Source organism: Drosophila ananassae, chromosome 2R, assembly GCF_017639315.1.
Source record: "Drosophila ananassae strain 14024-0371.13 chromosome 2R, ASM1763931v2, whole genome shotgun sequence".
NCBI lineage: Eukaryota > Metazoa > Arthropoda > Insecta > Diptera > Drosophilidae > Drosophila > Drosophila ananassae.
In genome coordinates this window covers 7,199,677-7,214,536 of record NC_057928.1, presented here as the reverse complement: position 1 = coordinate 7,214,536, position 14,860 = coordinate 7,199,677, and the positions used below count along the sequence as shown (strand labels likewise).

The window sequence follows — 14,860 nt, the reverse complement described above, 5'->3', positions numbered from 1 at the left end:
TAAACAAGCAGCATATTAAGTTACCCACTGGAAAATCGCATTTGCTGACTTGAGCAGTTGCCATTGCACAGTCGCCGGGGATACTTCCATAATGGAGCAGAGTAAATATAAAGGAGAAATAGCAATGTACCTGCCGGAAGGACACTCTTACTTTCACGATGGAATCAAGATAATCTCGGATTACGGCGAGATTGATGCAAGTGACGCGGACTGGCTAATGGATGCGGAGGCCATAAGCCAGATCTTGACAGAGGCGATGGCTGAAAAGGACATGGTGTACAAGTACATACTTCAGAACCTCTTGACCACGGCTACCTTCTACCGAGGTTCCAAAATAGATTTTCCGTTGGACTTTGAGCAGTATCTGCGCTTCCAGATGCCCTTTCCAGTCACTCCGGTTTTCAATTCCACCAAGCCAGGATACATCAATCTACTAACACCCACTTCACATCCCATGGTTAGCAATGGCTATGTGAACCCGGAAAGCATCCAGCTTCTGTTGAGGGGCAATCTACGGGACACGATCGCCCAACTGGACGTGATCTACTGTCCCAGCGGAGTGCAATACAAACTCAGTTACCGAACACATGAGATTGGGGATCAGGGATTCGTTCATGAAATCCTGGCCTGCGAAAAACGTGAGGCCGGCGGTATGCCCAGCATGGTATCCTTCGTTTTTCTGCCAGCTCTGCAATTCGAATTTACGGAGCATCCCCTCCCCCCATTCGTGCCATCGGGTCCGGTATGGCTTCATTGCTGCAGCAGTACCATCTACTGGCTGGCTCTTTTCCAGGTCTATCCGCAGTACGACCGACGCAGCTTCTGTCCCTATGTGCCCAGGATGCAGGGAATCCAGGACGAGCGGATGGTCAAGTACCGAAATGTTCTCCGGCTCCTGCTTCGGATCGGCACGGGCAACAATATCCCTGATCTTTCGGATATATTCGTCCTAAAAGGCTTGCATTTTTATAGGTTGCGATACAACGCCACCTGCGATTGCAGTCTTTCCCTGGCTATGCTTTTTATTGAGGTGATTTTCTTTGATCATAATTTGTTCGATTTAAACACTAAAATCATAATGTGTGCTATTTTAGTTTCTTACTATCCACAAGGAGATAACATACAACGAGGCCATGCAAAAGTACATGACCTTTGGTGGCCAGGAGCAGCATTGGATGCGGGGTGCCCTCCAGTTGGACAGCATTGCCAGAAACGTGTCCACGTTCTACTATTTGAACTGCATCCACGTAGACCACCTGAAAAACTTATTTGGTATAATGTAGGGTGGGAGCATTCTCATATTACGTATACGCATCAAAGTCCGCGGATATGGATTTCAAATTTTTATTAAGGAAAAACGGCTGCGTCCAAACATTTGTTAATCGGAACTAATTCTCTATTTGTTTGTCTGGGCTTTCGTGTATTGGGGGAGCAAAGAAATATGCCACAATTGCAATTATTTACAGGCCATATCGCAGACAGAGCTGCTCATCTAAGCAGTTAACAACGCCTAAAGCTAACAATAAATACGATAAATAAATCAAATAAATAATAATAAATTAATTAGTACGCGTTAATTAAAAACAAGTGACTTTAATCCTAAAAGCTAGACGAGGTCAACAATGGGAGTCGCTGTCGCTGGGGGAGGAGGTTTCTTCTACATGAACACATCATTTTCCCGATCCCGCGTGGCGGGCAACTGTATCACCTGCTGCTCGTAATACTCTCCCTTGGGTCTTTCAGTGGTTTTCGTATTTTTCGTCTTTGTTGCAGGTGCCGGTTTGCTGTATTTGCTGGCCAGGGCTTTGAATATGCTCTTCGGGCAGGCCTTGTAGTAAGGGAAACACTCGCCTGGAGCCTGCTTCCCTTCACCGACTTCCTGGGCTTGAACATAGTCGGGAACGAGATCAGCGAAAGGTGATTTGGTCACCCTAAAAAAAATATGATTTATAAAATAAAATTAAATACTTTTTAAATATGGATCAACTTACGTTAGAAACAACTTCGAAATTTCACCAAAGACGCCAAACTTCTCGAGACTCCGGGAGTGCATCTCGCAGATTGTTCGCAGCAAACAGGCTTTGCCATCCATCCCGAACGTGGACAGAAAGTCCTCCACCACACCGTACAGCAGGACCCGTTCCCCGCCGTGGAATATGTGCTGCAGTCCGGCGGGCAGTTCCGGAAACTTAGGACCCTCGTCCTGGACTTTGAAGGGATGATCCTCGTCGCTTCTACTCCGCTGCTCGCTGAGATCCCTCTTGCGCCGCTGTACATGCAGATATCTAGCCACGTACTCGCCCACCATGTGACCCGCCTCGTGTCCAAAGGAGCGGGCAAATAATGGCGGCAGATCCCCCAGAGGATTCTGATTATCCGTCAGTCCCAGCTTGTCAAAGTCAACTACAAAAAAAAGGAAAATATGCCAATGGAGTTAATTGAATAATCACATTGACTCACTGGTAACGGGGAAGCTGATGGTCAGGTTGGAGAAGAAACCCTCAGGCGGATGCCGCACTAGGGGCATGGAGATCGTTGGAGTAAAAGTCAGGGCGGTGCCCGGGGGCAGGGCCAATCTTCCATCGTCCGTAATCCAAATCAAACGTTTTCTGCGTATGTGCGGCGTGTCTGGGGAGTCTCCAGCGTAGTCTGGTCTCGCCTCGGCCTCCGCATCCGCTAGCTGCGCTGCCAAATCCAAATCCGCCTGTCGATTAACCGCCAATGTGTTTCGACATAAGGTGACAAATGATAGAAGCCAAACCAGAAGGAGGAGGTGGCTCCTTAACGTATCCGAATCCATCTTCACGTGAGACCAGGTGCTAAAATGGAAGTAATTATGATTAATGTAGAGAGAGCAGTATTTACCCAAAAACTACTTAATAAAGAAGAGTTGCAACTCTTCAAATTCAATCAAATTGTCATTTTTAATATAGCTGTTAGTTCTATCGTAATATTTAATGGAGAAGCGAGTTTGTAACTCCCCTCGTTACTGAGGTGATTAGAAAAATGTATCCTAAATGATAAAATGGATGGTGGTGTACCCACCTAGCTATTTTCCTATTAAACTTTCACAAAATTGTTGCACACTTGTTATGCAATTATTAAAAAATTGATCGATCCATTTTTCTAGTGAATTAAGTGCTCTAGATCTCTAAAAACATATATTTAACACATTATTAAACTTCCTTATATTAACTTTAATAAAATTAATATTATGACAATAGAGGACACCCGCCAAACCGTTGAAGTTGGTCTCCCCTCCAGTTCGCCCCAAAAACAAAAGACTTAGGAAACAAACTAGTCTAGACTTGGACCACAACTACGTTTAGCTCCCGATTAAGCTGCAGAAACCCCAATCTAATGGCCTTCATTATTCAACAGTTGTATAACAGTAATTGTGGAGCGCACATGGACTCGCCATGGACTGTACTCCACACCCCATTCTGCATTCTCGTCCAGCAATTGCAATCCCCCATCAAATATCCCCTCTGTATCTCATCTTTTCAACTGGTTTCGATGCTTTGAGCACTTTGTTTTGGCGCCTGCCGAACGATACTCCGTTTTTTGTTTTGTTTTCTTAGTTTTTGGGAAAGCTCTTTACTGGTATTGTTGTAGCCACTGCACTGGCTGGAACCGTTAGCCTTGGCAGTTTGGATTCTGATTACGACTTGCCAGTTCGGTCTTAAAAATGCACAAACATCAATAAGAGTCGGAAAGAGAATTGGCAATATGCGTGTGTGTATTCAGTGAAAGCATGTTAACAAATTGATTTATAATTCTTAAGGAAACCTGTTGAGGCTGTCGGAGATTTCACCCCGAATAGAATCTAAATGGAGCGATATCAATTGCTCTCTCCATCGCCTGCACGACGCACTTTTACGGCACCATCAATGATGCAACTAAGAGGAGAACTTGCCACAGCCGGTTGCCAGTGTATACAGATACAGGAGTGTTTCTGGCGTTGGCGATCCGTTAGCCATCCAAGGCACCGATCATTAGAGACCGGCCATGGCCGAGGCCAGGGGCTGATCACTTTCCCAAAGGCTGCAATTTGACGGCCAACTGGGAGGTGCAGGTTTTCCAGGTATCTAGACCGAAGCATTCCAGGCTTCTCTGCACACACCGCCTCCAACACAGCGCATTAATTGAAGGAAGGTTGGCCTATGTTTTTTTGACACAAATTTGACACTAATTCAGGACAGCAGGGAGTAAGAAAGACGTAGTCTTGGGAAGTTGGAAGACGTTATCATAACCAACTAGGATTTTAATTCCGGGAGTTTCCGGGGGAATAACAGATTCCGGGGAATCAATCGTGGTTGAAATTAATTGAATTGTAAGCTTTTAATGCTGACCTTTACCGATTTCTCATCGCAAAAAAACACACAAATTTTATTACCAAAAGTAGCCAAAATTTCTCTACAACAGTTTGGCAAAAATAAACTCGATTTCTAGATATCACTTTGGGCCGACAGGCGTACAGCCGGTGGGCATGATCGGCAAATAAAACCAAAATGCAGATGAGATTAATTGCAGTGCTATGATAGACGTGAAATAGAAATGAGGTCACTAACTAGGCTAAAAACCACAAGGGGACGAGAAGTGGCTGCTACCAACTGGGCATGTGCGTTGAGGAAGCGCCGCAACTGGCACGTCCAGTCCGCATGCCCCACCCCACTCCGAGCATCCACTCCAAGAGTCCACTCCTAACCAATCCAAATGGAGTTGACAGTGACGCCTCGCCGGCGACTCTCGCTTATGGCAATGAATGGACTAACACATGTTGTCCAACGAATTGGCCAAGGATCAAAAGCAAACCACTTCTAGTCGAAGCTTAGATGCTTTTTATTCTAAATTTACATAAAATATTCAAAAATCTATATTGATTCGTAAATATAATTTAATAAAATTCTCTTCAAAAATATGTTTTTCGAATCATATAGCTTTCAGTCCACATTTGTTTTTTATATTTAATTGTTAAAGCCTGCCTTCTATTCCAGGCGATTTACCCTTTGGCACAAAACATGGCAGACACAAGCAAGTAACAAACACGCAACAAATGTCAGATCGGAATGCCAGGTGAGAAAAGTGAGCTGAGACAGGGACAGTGATGGAGAAAAAGACAGTGGCAGTGGTAGGCGGAGAAAAGCCTTCGCAACTTATGGCGAATTAGTGCAGCTGAGCTTTAATTGGCGGCTGCTAAGTATGGACGATTCGATGTCCGTCTCTTCCGTCCAACTGCCAGAATCAAGAGAGTTTCGGACGATTTCAGTGGCATTCGTGTACCGGGCGACATAAAGAAATTTACTTAATTTTTGTAAATAAAATGAAACAGAAAACTGGGTCAGCAGGTGAGTGCTGGCACTACATATCGAATAATAAAATTGATTATTTCATTCCCGATGGCAGCCGAATCGGCACACGCCGAAAAGTTCGTTGCTTAAGTCTTTCGTTTCGTTTCGTTAACGGGCACGTTGCACCCGCACTTTTGAGTAATGGTGCTGAATAATTAATTTGAGATGCGGCAACCAAAAAAAAAAAATACAAAACAATTGTTGCGAAAGGCAATTTTGCCGGAGGAAAGTGCAAGTGGTGGTGGCCAAGTGTCCGGCGGATTTCGATTCAAATTTGATGTGGATGTGCGTGCCTCGAATGAGCGAAAAAATCAATCAAAATGAGCGGGGGTAGAAAGTTGACAAGCGTTAACGCCGGATGCATGACAATTAGGTAATTGGGGTTTTTCTGCGAATTCTCCACTCGGAGGAGTCTTGGCCTTACATAATCTCGATCGCCTGGGAATGATCTTCCTGGTTGAACTTGGTCTGCCTGGGATATGACTTGGCCTATTTTCCGCTTCTAAATTTGTTTTCCTTTTTTTGTTGGAATTCAGCCGGAGATCAAGCGAATGCTTTAACGCAAACGCTTAACACGCTTTTCACTTTTCACAACTGCGCGATGCTGCTGTCCTTCGAATATTGTGAAGGAAATCGGTTGTCAAAGCCTCAATGGATTTTATGTTTTGTTTTTTCGACTTTTTTTTTTGGGACACGTTCCAACAACCGCGCGCGCTAACGTTTGAAATCCAACTGAAGCGTCCAACGGTCCGGGCAAGCGATAAAAAGCAGCGACTACAATGCATAAGTGAAGTCGAGAATCCGGGGAAATCGGTGGATTCGGGGGGCATATAGATATCGAGGCACCGGGGCAGAAGCTACCCGCCAGCCAAAACGGACAGCCAAACCAGTATGCCAGGCAGGCCTGGCAAATATTCGTTTGGTGTTGGTCATGATTGTGTGTGTTTTAGGCTCTGTGAGAAGTTGCCAATTTGGCGTTTGATTTCCTTTTGCCTGTTATCCAGCTGGTTGCTGGCAGAATGTGGCGAAGGTGGGGGCGGGTCTAGCTAGAGCTAGATCTCCTACTTTTCCAGTGACTCATCGTGAGGGCTTTCCTTGCTGGAAAATGGGTCACAGTTGGGTCATCTTAGACAAGTAATTAAGTATACGGCACAAATGTTTAAGCAAATAATTTGACATCAAATTGGTCATAAACTCGCTGTATTGTTACCAGCTAACCATTTAACTGTTTAGTAGTTTTAATAATTGAATTTACTCAATAGAAAAGGAAATATGTTTGGAGGAGTTTTTAATGGTTTAGTTTTGCAAGTTCAGATCGAGTTAGAAACTTAGAGAGAGGCGAGGGATGGCTTTTAAATTTTCTTAGTGTAGAAAATGTTGATCATCAACCCGCCTAATCGTCGGACAAGTTCTCAGGCCAGACTCTGGCCCCGAGATCGTCTTAGGCCGGGCGCAATTAAACTTTCCTCGTGAAATGAATGCGACAGTGCGTGTGCGCAGGCACATCTGGGATGCTGTGCGGTTTCCAATTCACTTGGCAATCGAAGCAGTTGGTCAACTTATTTGCATACAACTTATTTGAGATACATAGAACATGTTTCTCAGCCGCTTCCGCTGCGGTTTGAAAGTGAGTCTCGTTTCGCTTTTCAGAAACAGAACTCTGTAGGTGGGCCAAGGCCTCTTCTTATTTGGTAAGAAGTTAGAAATTTTTTAAAGAAAAAGTTGAGGAATTTTTCGAAATTCCCCACATAAATATTTACAACCCCATAAAGGTAGCTCTTTAGCGTCAAATGGCGCCATCATCATTTGTACGTGGTGAAAATTTATTGGAGTCCCAGGCGTTATCAGAAAGCCTGACCTACGTGATAGCCGACTTAATCGGGCTATATACACCGATTCACATGGATTTGCACGCACTAGGGCTTTCCATTTGCGAGTAATTAAATAAACAGTTAACACATTCAGAGCTTTATTGCATAACGAGAAAATCGACCAACTAAATTCGCATTTTCTCATGTCTATGGTGTGTTGGAATTTTAACGTTGAAAAATATTTGAAATTTTATACAATATTCAAACAAATTCAAACTAAACTTATATATGCCTGGGAAATAATCTAATAAAAAAAAATAAATAAAAAGGAATTTTATTTTCTAATCGTCTAAAGAGCTACAATTCTAACTTACGATTTAAATAGTCAGTGTTTAACGAATTTTTGATTCTTTATCAAAGCGCTGCTAAAAATTTAAATTTGAATAACGACATATCGATAGGTGACAAGATCTATCGATTCATAAACAGCTGTTTATTCGTCTAGTGCAGCCAATTCTCTTATACAAACATTTGCTTCTTTTTTTATTTGTATTTCCGTTTTAAATAAATATAAAATATACATTTTTTGAAAAATAAGTAAGCATATATGTTCAAAAATACAATTTCATTCGTGAAAATTTATTAATTGTAATAAAACGCTAAAGTTAAATAAAAAAACAAAATAAAAAACTACAATTGATTAGCTATTTAAACTTAAAAATATAAAAACTTAAAATTGTACAACAAAACATTTGTAAAACAAAATTTCGTCCAACTAATAATGTCAAATCCCCAAAAAAACACGAATCTTTAGTTGAAAGGTCATAAAAGCAAGCCACATAGTTTGTCTGTTTTGGTGGGAATAATGCCATTTGGTCATCACTGACGCTTATCAATTAAATTTATTTATACTTTCTTTGTTGTCATTGGTAGGCAAAACGGTCAAAGGCAAAACAGACGAGTTTGTGCCCAGAACGGCGGTCAAAATATGACGGCGCGTAACCCACAGACGCTGATGGCGCTTCCCAGCGAGGAGAACTTTGATTTCCTGTTTAAGATTGTCCTAATTGGCGACTGCGGAACGGGGAAGACCTGCATCGTTGACAGATTCAAGACTGGGAACTACATAGAGCGCCATGGGAATACTATTGGAGTGGACTTCTCAATGAAAACCATCGCCGTGGAGGGAAAACAGATAAAGGTATTATTGACACTTTCATGCTTCCTACTATTCGACTATACTATATGGGCTACTATTCGACAGTTGCAAATCTGGGACACTGCTGGTCAGGAGAGGTTTCGCACCATCACACAAAGCTACTATCGCTCGGCCAACGGGGTCTTAATTGGTGAGTCCGTATCCGGAGCATACGCCCATCCATTTGTCATGGCAAGAGGCGCTATCAGTACACCACGCTTTAAAATCATTGCCCAGCAGTGATTTCATTAGCGGAGCACCTTATCTACTAGGCCCAGGTGCCCAGGTGCCGCTGAAGGTGTGCAGTTGCGTTTACTGATATCTAAAAATGTTTGCCCCCAGTTTATGACATCACAAAGCGGTCTTCCTTCGCCAACCTGCAAAAATGGATCGAGGAAGTGCGCAGGTACACGGCTTCCAACGTACTGATTATCTTGGTGGGCAACAAGTGTGATCTGGAGGAGGAGCGTGAGGTGGACTTCGAAGAGGCGCGTCAAATGTGCCAATATATACCTGAGATCCTGTTCGTGATGGAAACCTCGGCCAAGGAAAACATGAACGTAGAGGACGCCTTTCGATGCCTGGCCACTGAACTTAAAGTGAGTGCCTACAACTTTATTCATAGCCCATATTCTGTATTATATCTATTACAGCGCCAACACGACGCCAACACCGTGGAGGATGTGCCTGAAAATACGATTACCTTGGGCCAGGGCAAACCTCTAAAGAGCTGTAGTAGCTCGTGCAATCTCACCTAGGCCATGCTATATCCATCACAATTCATTTATTTTGCTTTTATTTTTTGTGATCAAATTGTTCTTGTGGCTATATTTTAGTACGCTAATGTTTTTACCTAATCTTAGACCGTTTTAGGCGATGCCTCTTATTTATATACTAACTTTTACACGACCATGTATTTATTTTAGACGATAGAGTATAAAACAATCTCACACATAAACAGCAAACGAATCGAGCCAACAATGTCAATTAACAAGGTGGAAAATACGTCCAATTCGGCTCAATAATGTCAATGATGATCGAAATAAACACGTCTATTTTGTAATTTTATTGGAAGTATCGTAGTTAATCGGCTTAGCTCCTAAACATTATCCGTACACGTAATTTTTAATTATTTATTTTTATCATTGAGGGGTACTTCTCGTTAGTCGTAGTCGTTATTTTACACTAAATAAAATTGGCTTGGCAACAACTTTTCAAACAATTTGGAAACGCTTAAAAATTTTTTATATCAAAATTGGTTTCTAGACAGCTAGATTTATTTATTAGCTACTACCTAGCGAGGCGTGTCATTTATTTTTGATGCGCTGCACAATCCACTCCAGACCTTGGTAAAGACCTTCGCCCGTGAGCGCGCAACAGGCCTGGATGTGCCATTGGTGCTTCTTGATTGAGGTGAGATCCAGCTGCCGTGATATCTCCGCGGCGGACATGGAGCCCTTTAGATCCTGCTTGTTGGCATAAACTAGCAGACTGGCCTTGGCCAGATCTTCATGCTGCAGCATACGATAGAGCTCTTCCCGTGTCACCGCCAGCCGTTCCCTGTCCGTGGAGTCAATGACCATAATCACCAGTTCTGTGTTCGTATAATAGGTGCTCCAAGCGGCCCGTAAGCTCTGCTGTCCGCCGAGGTCCCACACCAGAAAGTGGATGTTCCGCCAGACCACCTCCTCTACATTTGAGCCGATCGTGGGACTCGTGTGCACCACCTCGTTCATCAGGAACTGGTACAGAATCGTGGTCTTTCCGGCATTGTCCAGCCCCACCATCACCAGCTTGTGCTCCTCGTTACCGAACATCCGCCACAGCCGGGAGAGTAGCAGGCCCATATTTAAATTTTTGATTGACTTATTGGAGCGTAATGGGTGTTTCGGTTTTTGTTTTTGTTTCTGATTTGAGGAGATTGCTTCATACGCAGGTTATCGCTGTGCGTCTGTATGCGTGTGGGAGTGAGTGAGCGCGAGGTTTTGTTGTTGCTGGTTTTGCTCGCGGCCGAGGGAAGGCCAAACGGTAAATTATACACTCAGCTTTGAACAGATTTTGGATTTGTTCATTTAAATATGCATTCCACACACACCAACTAACATAAGCACACTCGCACTCGCTATTGTTGTTGTTTAATTGCCAAATGGAGCTTTAAGAGACTGGCAACTTCTTGGAGGCAGTAAATTGCTCTGGTTTCTATTCCTGGATGAGTCTGGGGGGCGCTGCTTCTTTGCGTTACATTGCCCTTCTGCTGTTGCCGTTACTGCTAATTTAATTAAGGCAGTTTTAATTAAAAAGTAAACAGTAAAAGTGATTAATTAATAGAGGTGGAGAAGCATCGATTTGCTCATCGATGAATCGATTTCAAATTTTTTGTTTGTTATCGAATATTGTATTGACGATAGTCGCTGATATAAGGCATCTCTGTTGTAGTGGGACCAGCCTTGCGCCGTCATCTGTTTTGGAAATTTAATTAGCCGGTGCAATGAAATTAATTGCTTACCTGGTGATTTTGTTCTTTTGCGGTATTAGGCTCCTGGACGCAACCCCCGACCAGACAAAAATCAGCGAATGCCCCAGCCGCAGCGTACCACAGATTCGCGCGGAGGCGGCGCAGTTTGACATCTCGCTGGTTTTTTACTACGTGTCGTGGGCCAGCGATGCACGAAGCGCGCGCCTTGTCTTCAATGGTCTATCCCACTACTACCAGGAGTACGCCTACTTTGGGGCCATCGACTGCTGGCACCTGCTATGCAACTGCAGCCGGACCTTGATGCCGGCACCGGGAGTGGTGGGCGCTGGCGGATATCCGGATAAGTGGCCCACATTGGTGGTGCGCTTTGGCCAACGACAGATGCTGCAGTACCAGGGCGCCTGGAACTTCGAGGACCTAGCCCGCTTTATGAACTACATCATTCAGCCGATAGATCGGGCTCATAGCAGCCAGGAGCTGGCAGTCATTAGGAAGCATTCGGATGCAGTGGTGCTAGGCTTGCTGAACTCTCCCGAGGATAGGGAATATCAACGATACCTGGCGGCAGCGGTGCGCTGGCTGGAACTGGATCCGGAAAGGAATATCCGTTTTACAGTCAATTTCGGAGACAGTGCAAAGAGAATGCTCAAGGCCTCAGAGGCGACACTCCCCCAATTAGTAGTGATCGATAGCCTGAACGGAATCCACACCTTTAACAGCACTTCGGCAGAGTGGAAAACCCTGGACATTTTGCGATGGGTGCGGCACACCCTCAAGAACACCTCCCTGTTCTCAAATGGCTATGGAAACCCAATGACTATTGCCATGAAAGCCAGACACGTTCCAGTGCTGGCCATGGGTGTACGGATGAACCACCCACATCATTTGAGTGCCATGCCATTGGTAATGGGCGAAGAGATGGCCTCGGCTCAAAAAAAGCAAACGGACGGATGCGAAGAGTACTGGAGCAGGCAGGAACATCAGACTGACGATACGATTTCTATAATGAAGATGCCTAAAGAACTGTATAGGGAAGGGAACAGAGCGGATAGTTGCTATCCCGTTTGGAAAAGAAACCTGGCCACCTTAGCTAACTACTACCGGATTAATAAGTACATTGGCCATCTGTGGGACCACTACAGCCACAAAAACGAGCTGGGAAAAACGAATGTGCCGCATTTGCTGGCACTGCACTCGAGGAATCTTTGCCTTGCGCACACGCAACACGGGACACCGGCAATGAAGATTGGGATTGCCAAAATGGTCACTAAGTATGGCCAACTAATCTGGCAATATTCATCGGACCGCGCTGCCCACAATCGCTCCCTCGGCGTAGTGATTTTCGACTCTGTACGATATAGAGATTACCTCCTGAAACTGGGTATTCATCAACAGAATCAACAGGTTCAGGTTTTCATCGTGGACGTCGCTGAAGAGTCTCTTTATGTTATGCCTCAGCAACATCAGTTTTCATACGTGGTCCTAAAAGACTTTATTCGGCAATTTTATGCCAGAAGCTTGCCAAGGATTCACCGGAATGTACCATCATCGAATAATTCCGAACTAGCAAGGGTCTATAACAGGCAGTTGTTACTACAGGCGCTCCAGCAGTCAAATGCAACCAATGTGGTCTTTCTACAACGGCCGGATTGTGCCTTATCTGCTGTTCTGTCGCAAGCGTTCTTGCAGGTTACCGCTTTGCTCAGCAGCCCCGAAGTCCACTTCATCCGATTCGACAGTCAAGCCAACGATCTGCCCTGGGAACTAGCCATGCCAATATCACCCTCGCTGATTGTCTTTCCTAGAACCAAGCCCACAGAATCTGTTGTGTTTCCGAGAGATGTGCGGATCGACGTACAGAGTGTGTTTGCATTTGTTATTGCCCAGCTCGACCCCGAGCAGCAGTTAAGGTCGATCCTAACAAGCTGCAGAAGGCGAATGCGAAACGTAAGGAGCTGCCTCGACTTTGCTCGTAATTTGGTGCTCCAGCACGTAAGCCAGTACCTCAAGTTCTGGGAAATTTACAAGCAAGAGAGGGACTCGATATTATCCCATCTAAGGGAGTTTAACGACCTACACATGACCATCGAGAGCAGTATCCGGTTATAACACTGTCCCCCACCCCCATCGGCCTTTTAAACTTTTAATTCGTTGATTACACTTGAAAATCAGATGCACAGTAGCATCTGTAACCATAAGTCCAAAGTTGTCTCTTCTTAAGGTATTTAACACTCATAGCTGTAAATCTAGAAAATGATAAGTGGATTATAAATAAAGAATAATGTACATACATTTACTGAATTTTTTTATTTAAAAACCCATATGTTTACATATCAAACAAAAAAGAAAAACGAAAATAATATTCGCTGACAAAGGAATAGTTTGTTTATATTTATCGCTTCTTTGAAAGGAATAAAAAACTGATAAAAAAAAATGTTTTTCTTGCGTCATGAAATTGTTTTAGCAGAGCTTTCAATTCTTGAACTTCTGAACTCTTGAACTCTTGAATTTTTACATTGAAAAGTTGTTCCAGTAGCAATGATGACCCTGTTTTCTGGGCTTCTCTTAGCTTGGTTAAAATTTCATTAGCAGTTACGTAACATTTGACTACTTCTGCTGGGGACATACGACTAAATAAATTGTGTCCATCTGCCAAAAAAAATGCAAGCCTCCCCTTATGAAGATGATCAACCAAGTGGGCCCACATCGCCACCAAAAGTGTACCCAAATCTTGTTGCCAGTCGACAAGATCCAGTTGGTGAAGCAAAACAGTTTTCAACATATAACTAGATAGTTTGGGCAGTCCCTTTTTTTTAGCGTCGCGTAATCCTTTCATCAGGCGCAGTACATTCTTAAAATTATCCAAGTCCTTAATCCGCTCACGCTCCCAGGTGGGTGCACAAACCTTAAAAGTGAATTTATTTTTTTCTCCTGGATACCTCTGTGGTATGGCAAACCACGGCCACTTATTACGGATCTCAGCCGGGATTGGGGGGGTGGCCAAAGGCCATTGGCTTCCCGGAAACTCTAATGCTGGGACAAAATCAAATGAAATCGTTCGAGTATTTCCAACAGCTTTGATAGTATGGGCACATCCGTAACCTTCTCTAACATATTTGAGTGTATAGACTTCTCCTCTGGAGGTGGTTACACGACTGCCCACTTTTTCGAAAATGCTTCGCAACCAGTTTTGTAATTTACATCGATTGATTTTCTCAAATCCTTTATCGAGGCAGACAAATCCATCACCGTATAGTTCTGGTGTAATTTCGTATGGGAATTTCAGTTTCATATGCATATCAAATTCATCGGGAGTCACCAATTTCACTCCATCAAGATAGCTTCCTGAAAAAATAGGTAATATTACTAATTTAGTAACAGGTCTATCTAATCATATCATGTGTTGTTCGATTAGGGATCGTAAGTCATTTAAGCTTTCGTAATTATTAGTCATGTTATAATATTCTGTATCTTGCATAATCGAACTTATTATAATGCATTAACTAAATTTATGATTTTTGTTAATGATAAAAATTTATGGTTAGTTTTGAATAAGGCGCAAAATACTCACCCCCAAGACTAAGTCCCTCGAAAACCTCGCGAAAAGTTTGGTCATTTTCTTTAAGCTGTTTCATTACAAAATTCTGGATTTCAATCGCATCCTCTGTATAAACGCAACGTAATTTTCCAGAAATGAGGAATTTCTCCAAAATCTTTTGTAAATTTCCGGCAAAACTCATGATTCTATGCAACTTTTTGTGACCGCTCGACGTAAACTTCTCACTAAAATGCGTCGCCAAAATGCAGTAAACGCTCGTTTTATAGTGGCTGTTAACTAACAGTTACAAAATAGCCCAGTCGTCCGAAAAAGGGGGAAAACATCAAAATTTGCTGGTTGTATGATCGTTTAACATTATGTTAACATTAACAGCAATGAACTTTTAGGCTCAGATGATATCGCTTATAAAAATATGACTGAACTCGGTCACACTGGAAAGTGTGCGTTTTCGATCTCAGTTCAAGA

The 14,860-nt window shown here is 43.4% G+C and overlaps 6 protein-coding genes across 6 annotated transcripts; 3 read left to right on the top strand and 3 right to left on the bottom strand.

The window, feature by feature from the left end:
• The first annotated feature begins 57 nt into the window (after positions 1–57).
• LOC6493738 lies at positions 58–1,510 on the top strand. The gene is made up of 2 exons (XM_001958306.4): positions 58–1,030; positions 1,095–1,510. Exons 1-2 carry the CDS (start codon positions 92–94, stop codon positions 1,281–1,283), a joined length of 1,128 nt encoding a protein of 375 aa, XP_001958342.2. The 5' UTR covers positions 58–91; the 3' UTR covers positions 1,284–1,510.
• LOC6506207 lies at positions 1,499–6,107 on the bottom strand. Its single transcript, XM_032454412.2, has 4 exons — positions 5,776–6,107; positions 2,461–2,819; positions 1,992–2,403; positions 1,499–1,931 (listed from the first exon to the last, which is right to left on the bottom strand). The coding sequence occupies exons 2-4, from the start codon at positions 2,798–2,800 to the stop codon at positions 1,658–1,660; spliced, it is 1,026 nt and encodes a 341-aa protein (XP_032310303.1). The 5' UTR covers positions 2,801–2,819; positions 5,776–6,107; the 3' UTR covers positions 1,499–1,657.
• A 1,608-nt stretch (positions 6,108–7,715) lies between these two features.
• LOC6493739 (ras-related protein Rab-43) lies at positions 7,716–9,428 on the top strand. Its single transcript, XM_032454377.2, has 5 exons — positions 7,716–7,759; positions 8,096–8,363; positions 8,427–8,511; positions 8,703–8,959; positions 9,014–9,428. Exons 2-5 carry the CDS (start codon positions 8,151–8,153, stop codon positions 9,116–9,118), a joined length of 660 nt encoding a protein of 219 aa, XP_032310268.1. The 5' UTR covers positions 7,716–7,759; positions 8,096–8,150; the 3' UTR covers positions 9,119–9,428.
• LOC6506206 (ADP-ribosylation factor-like protein 5A) lies at positions 9,412–10,736 on the bottom strand. Its single transcript, XM_001958309.4, has one exon. It carries the CDS (start codon positions 10,205–10,207, stop codon positions 9,668–9,670), a length of 540 nt encoding a protein of 179 aa, XP_001958345.1. The 5' UTR covers positions 10,208–10,736; the 3' UTR covers positions 9,412–9,667.
• Positions 10,737–10,791: 55 nt separating this feature from the next.
• Positions 10,792–13,128, top strand: LOC6493740. The gene has a single exon (XM_001958310.3). The coding sequence runs from the start codon at positions 10,849–10,851 to the stop codon at positions 12,943–12,945; it is 2,097 nt and encodes a 698-aa protein (XP_001958346.1). The 5' UTR covers positions 10,792–10,848; the 3' UTR covers positions 12,946–13,128.
• Positions 13,125–14,654, bottom strand: LOC6506205. The gene is made up of 2 exons (XM_001958311.4): positions 14,408–14,654; positions 13,125–14,181 (listed from the first exon to the last, which is right to left on the bottom strand). Exons 1-2 carry the CDS (start codon positions 14,574–14,576, stop codon positions 13,229–13,231), a joined length of 1,122 nt encoding a protein of 373 aa, XP_001958347.1. The 5' UTR covers positions 14,577–14,654; the 3' UTR covers positions 13,125–13,228.
• Between the last annotated feature and the right edge of the window lie 206 nt (positions 14,655–14,860).

Excerpts from the sequence above, each read along its gene's own strand:
- LOC6493738 (XM_001958306.4), top strand. The coding sequence starts at position 92 with ATGGAGCAGAGTAAATATAAAGGAGAAATAGCAATGTACCTGCCGGAA. Across the intron at positions 1,031-1,094 it reads TGGCTATGCTTTTTATTGAG|TTTCTTACTATCCACAAGGA; the intron begins GTGATTTTCTTT and ends GTGCTATTTTAG.
- LOC6506207 (XM_032454412.2), bottom strand. The coding sequence starts at position 2,800 with ATGGATTCGGATACGTTAAGGAGCCACCTCCTCCTTCTGGTTTGGCTT. Across the intron at positions 2,404-2,460 it reads CATCAGCTTCCCCGTTACCA|TTGACTTTGACAAGCTGGGA; the intron begins GTGAGTCAATGT and ends TTTTTTTTGTAG. Across the intron at positions 1,932-1,991 it reads ATTTCGAAGTTGTTTCTAAC|GGTGACCAAATCACCTTTCG; the intron begins GTAAGTTGATCC and ends TATTTTTTTTAG.
- LOC6493739 (XM_032454377.2), top strand. The coding sequence starts at position 8,151 with ATGACGGCGCGTAACCCACAGACGCTGATGGCGCTTCCCAGCGAGGAG. Across the intron at positions 8,364-8,426 it reads TGGAGGGAAAACAGATAAAG|TTGCAAATCTGGGACACTGC; the intron begins GTATTATTGACA and ends ACTATTCGACAG. Across the intron at positions 8,960-9,013 it reads GCCTGGCCACTGAACTTAAA|CGCCAACACGACGCCAACAC; the intron begins GTGAGTGCCTAC and ends TATCTATTACAG.
- LOC6506206 (XM_001958309.4), bottom strand. The coding sequence starts at position 10,207 with ATGGGCCTGCTACTCTCCCGGCTGTGGCGGATGTTCGGTAACGAGGAG.
- LOC6493740 (XM_001958310.3), top strand. The coding sequence starts at position 10,849 with ATGAAATTAATTGCTTACCTGGTGATTTTGTTCTTTTGCGGTATTAGG.
- LOC6506205 (XM_001958311.4), bottom strand. The coding sequence starts at position 14,576 with ATGAGTTTTGCCGGAAATTTACAAAAGATTTTGGAGAAATTCCTCATT. Across the intron at positions 14,182-14,407 it reads CGAGGGACTTAGTCTTGGGG|GAAGCTATCTTGATGGAGTG; the intron begins GTGAGTATTTTG and ends CTATTTTTTCAG.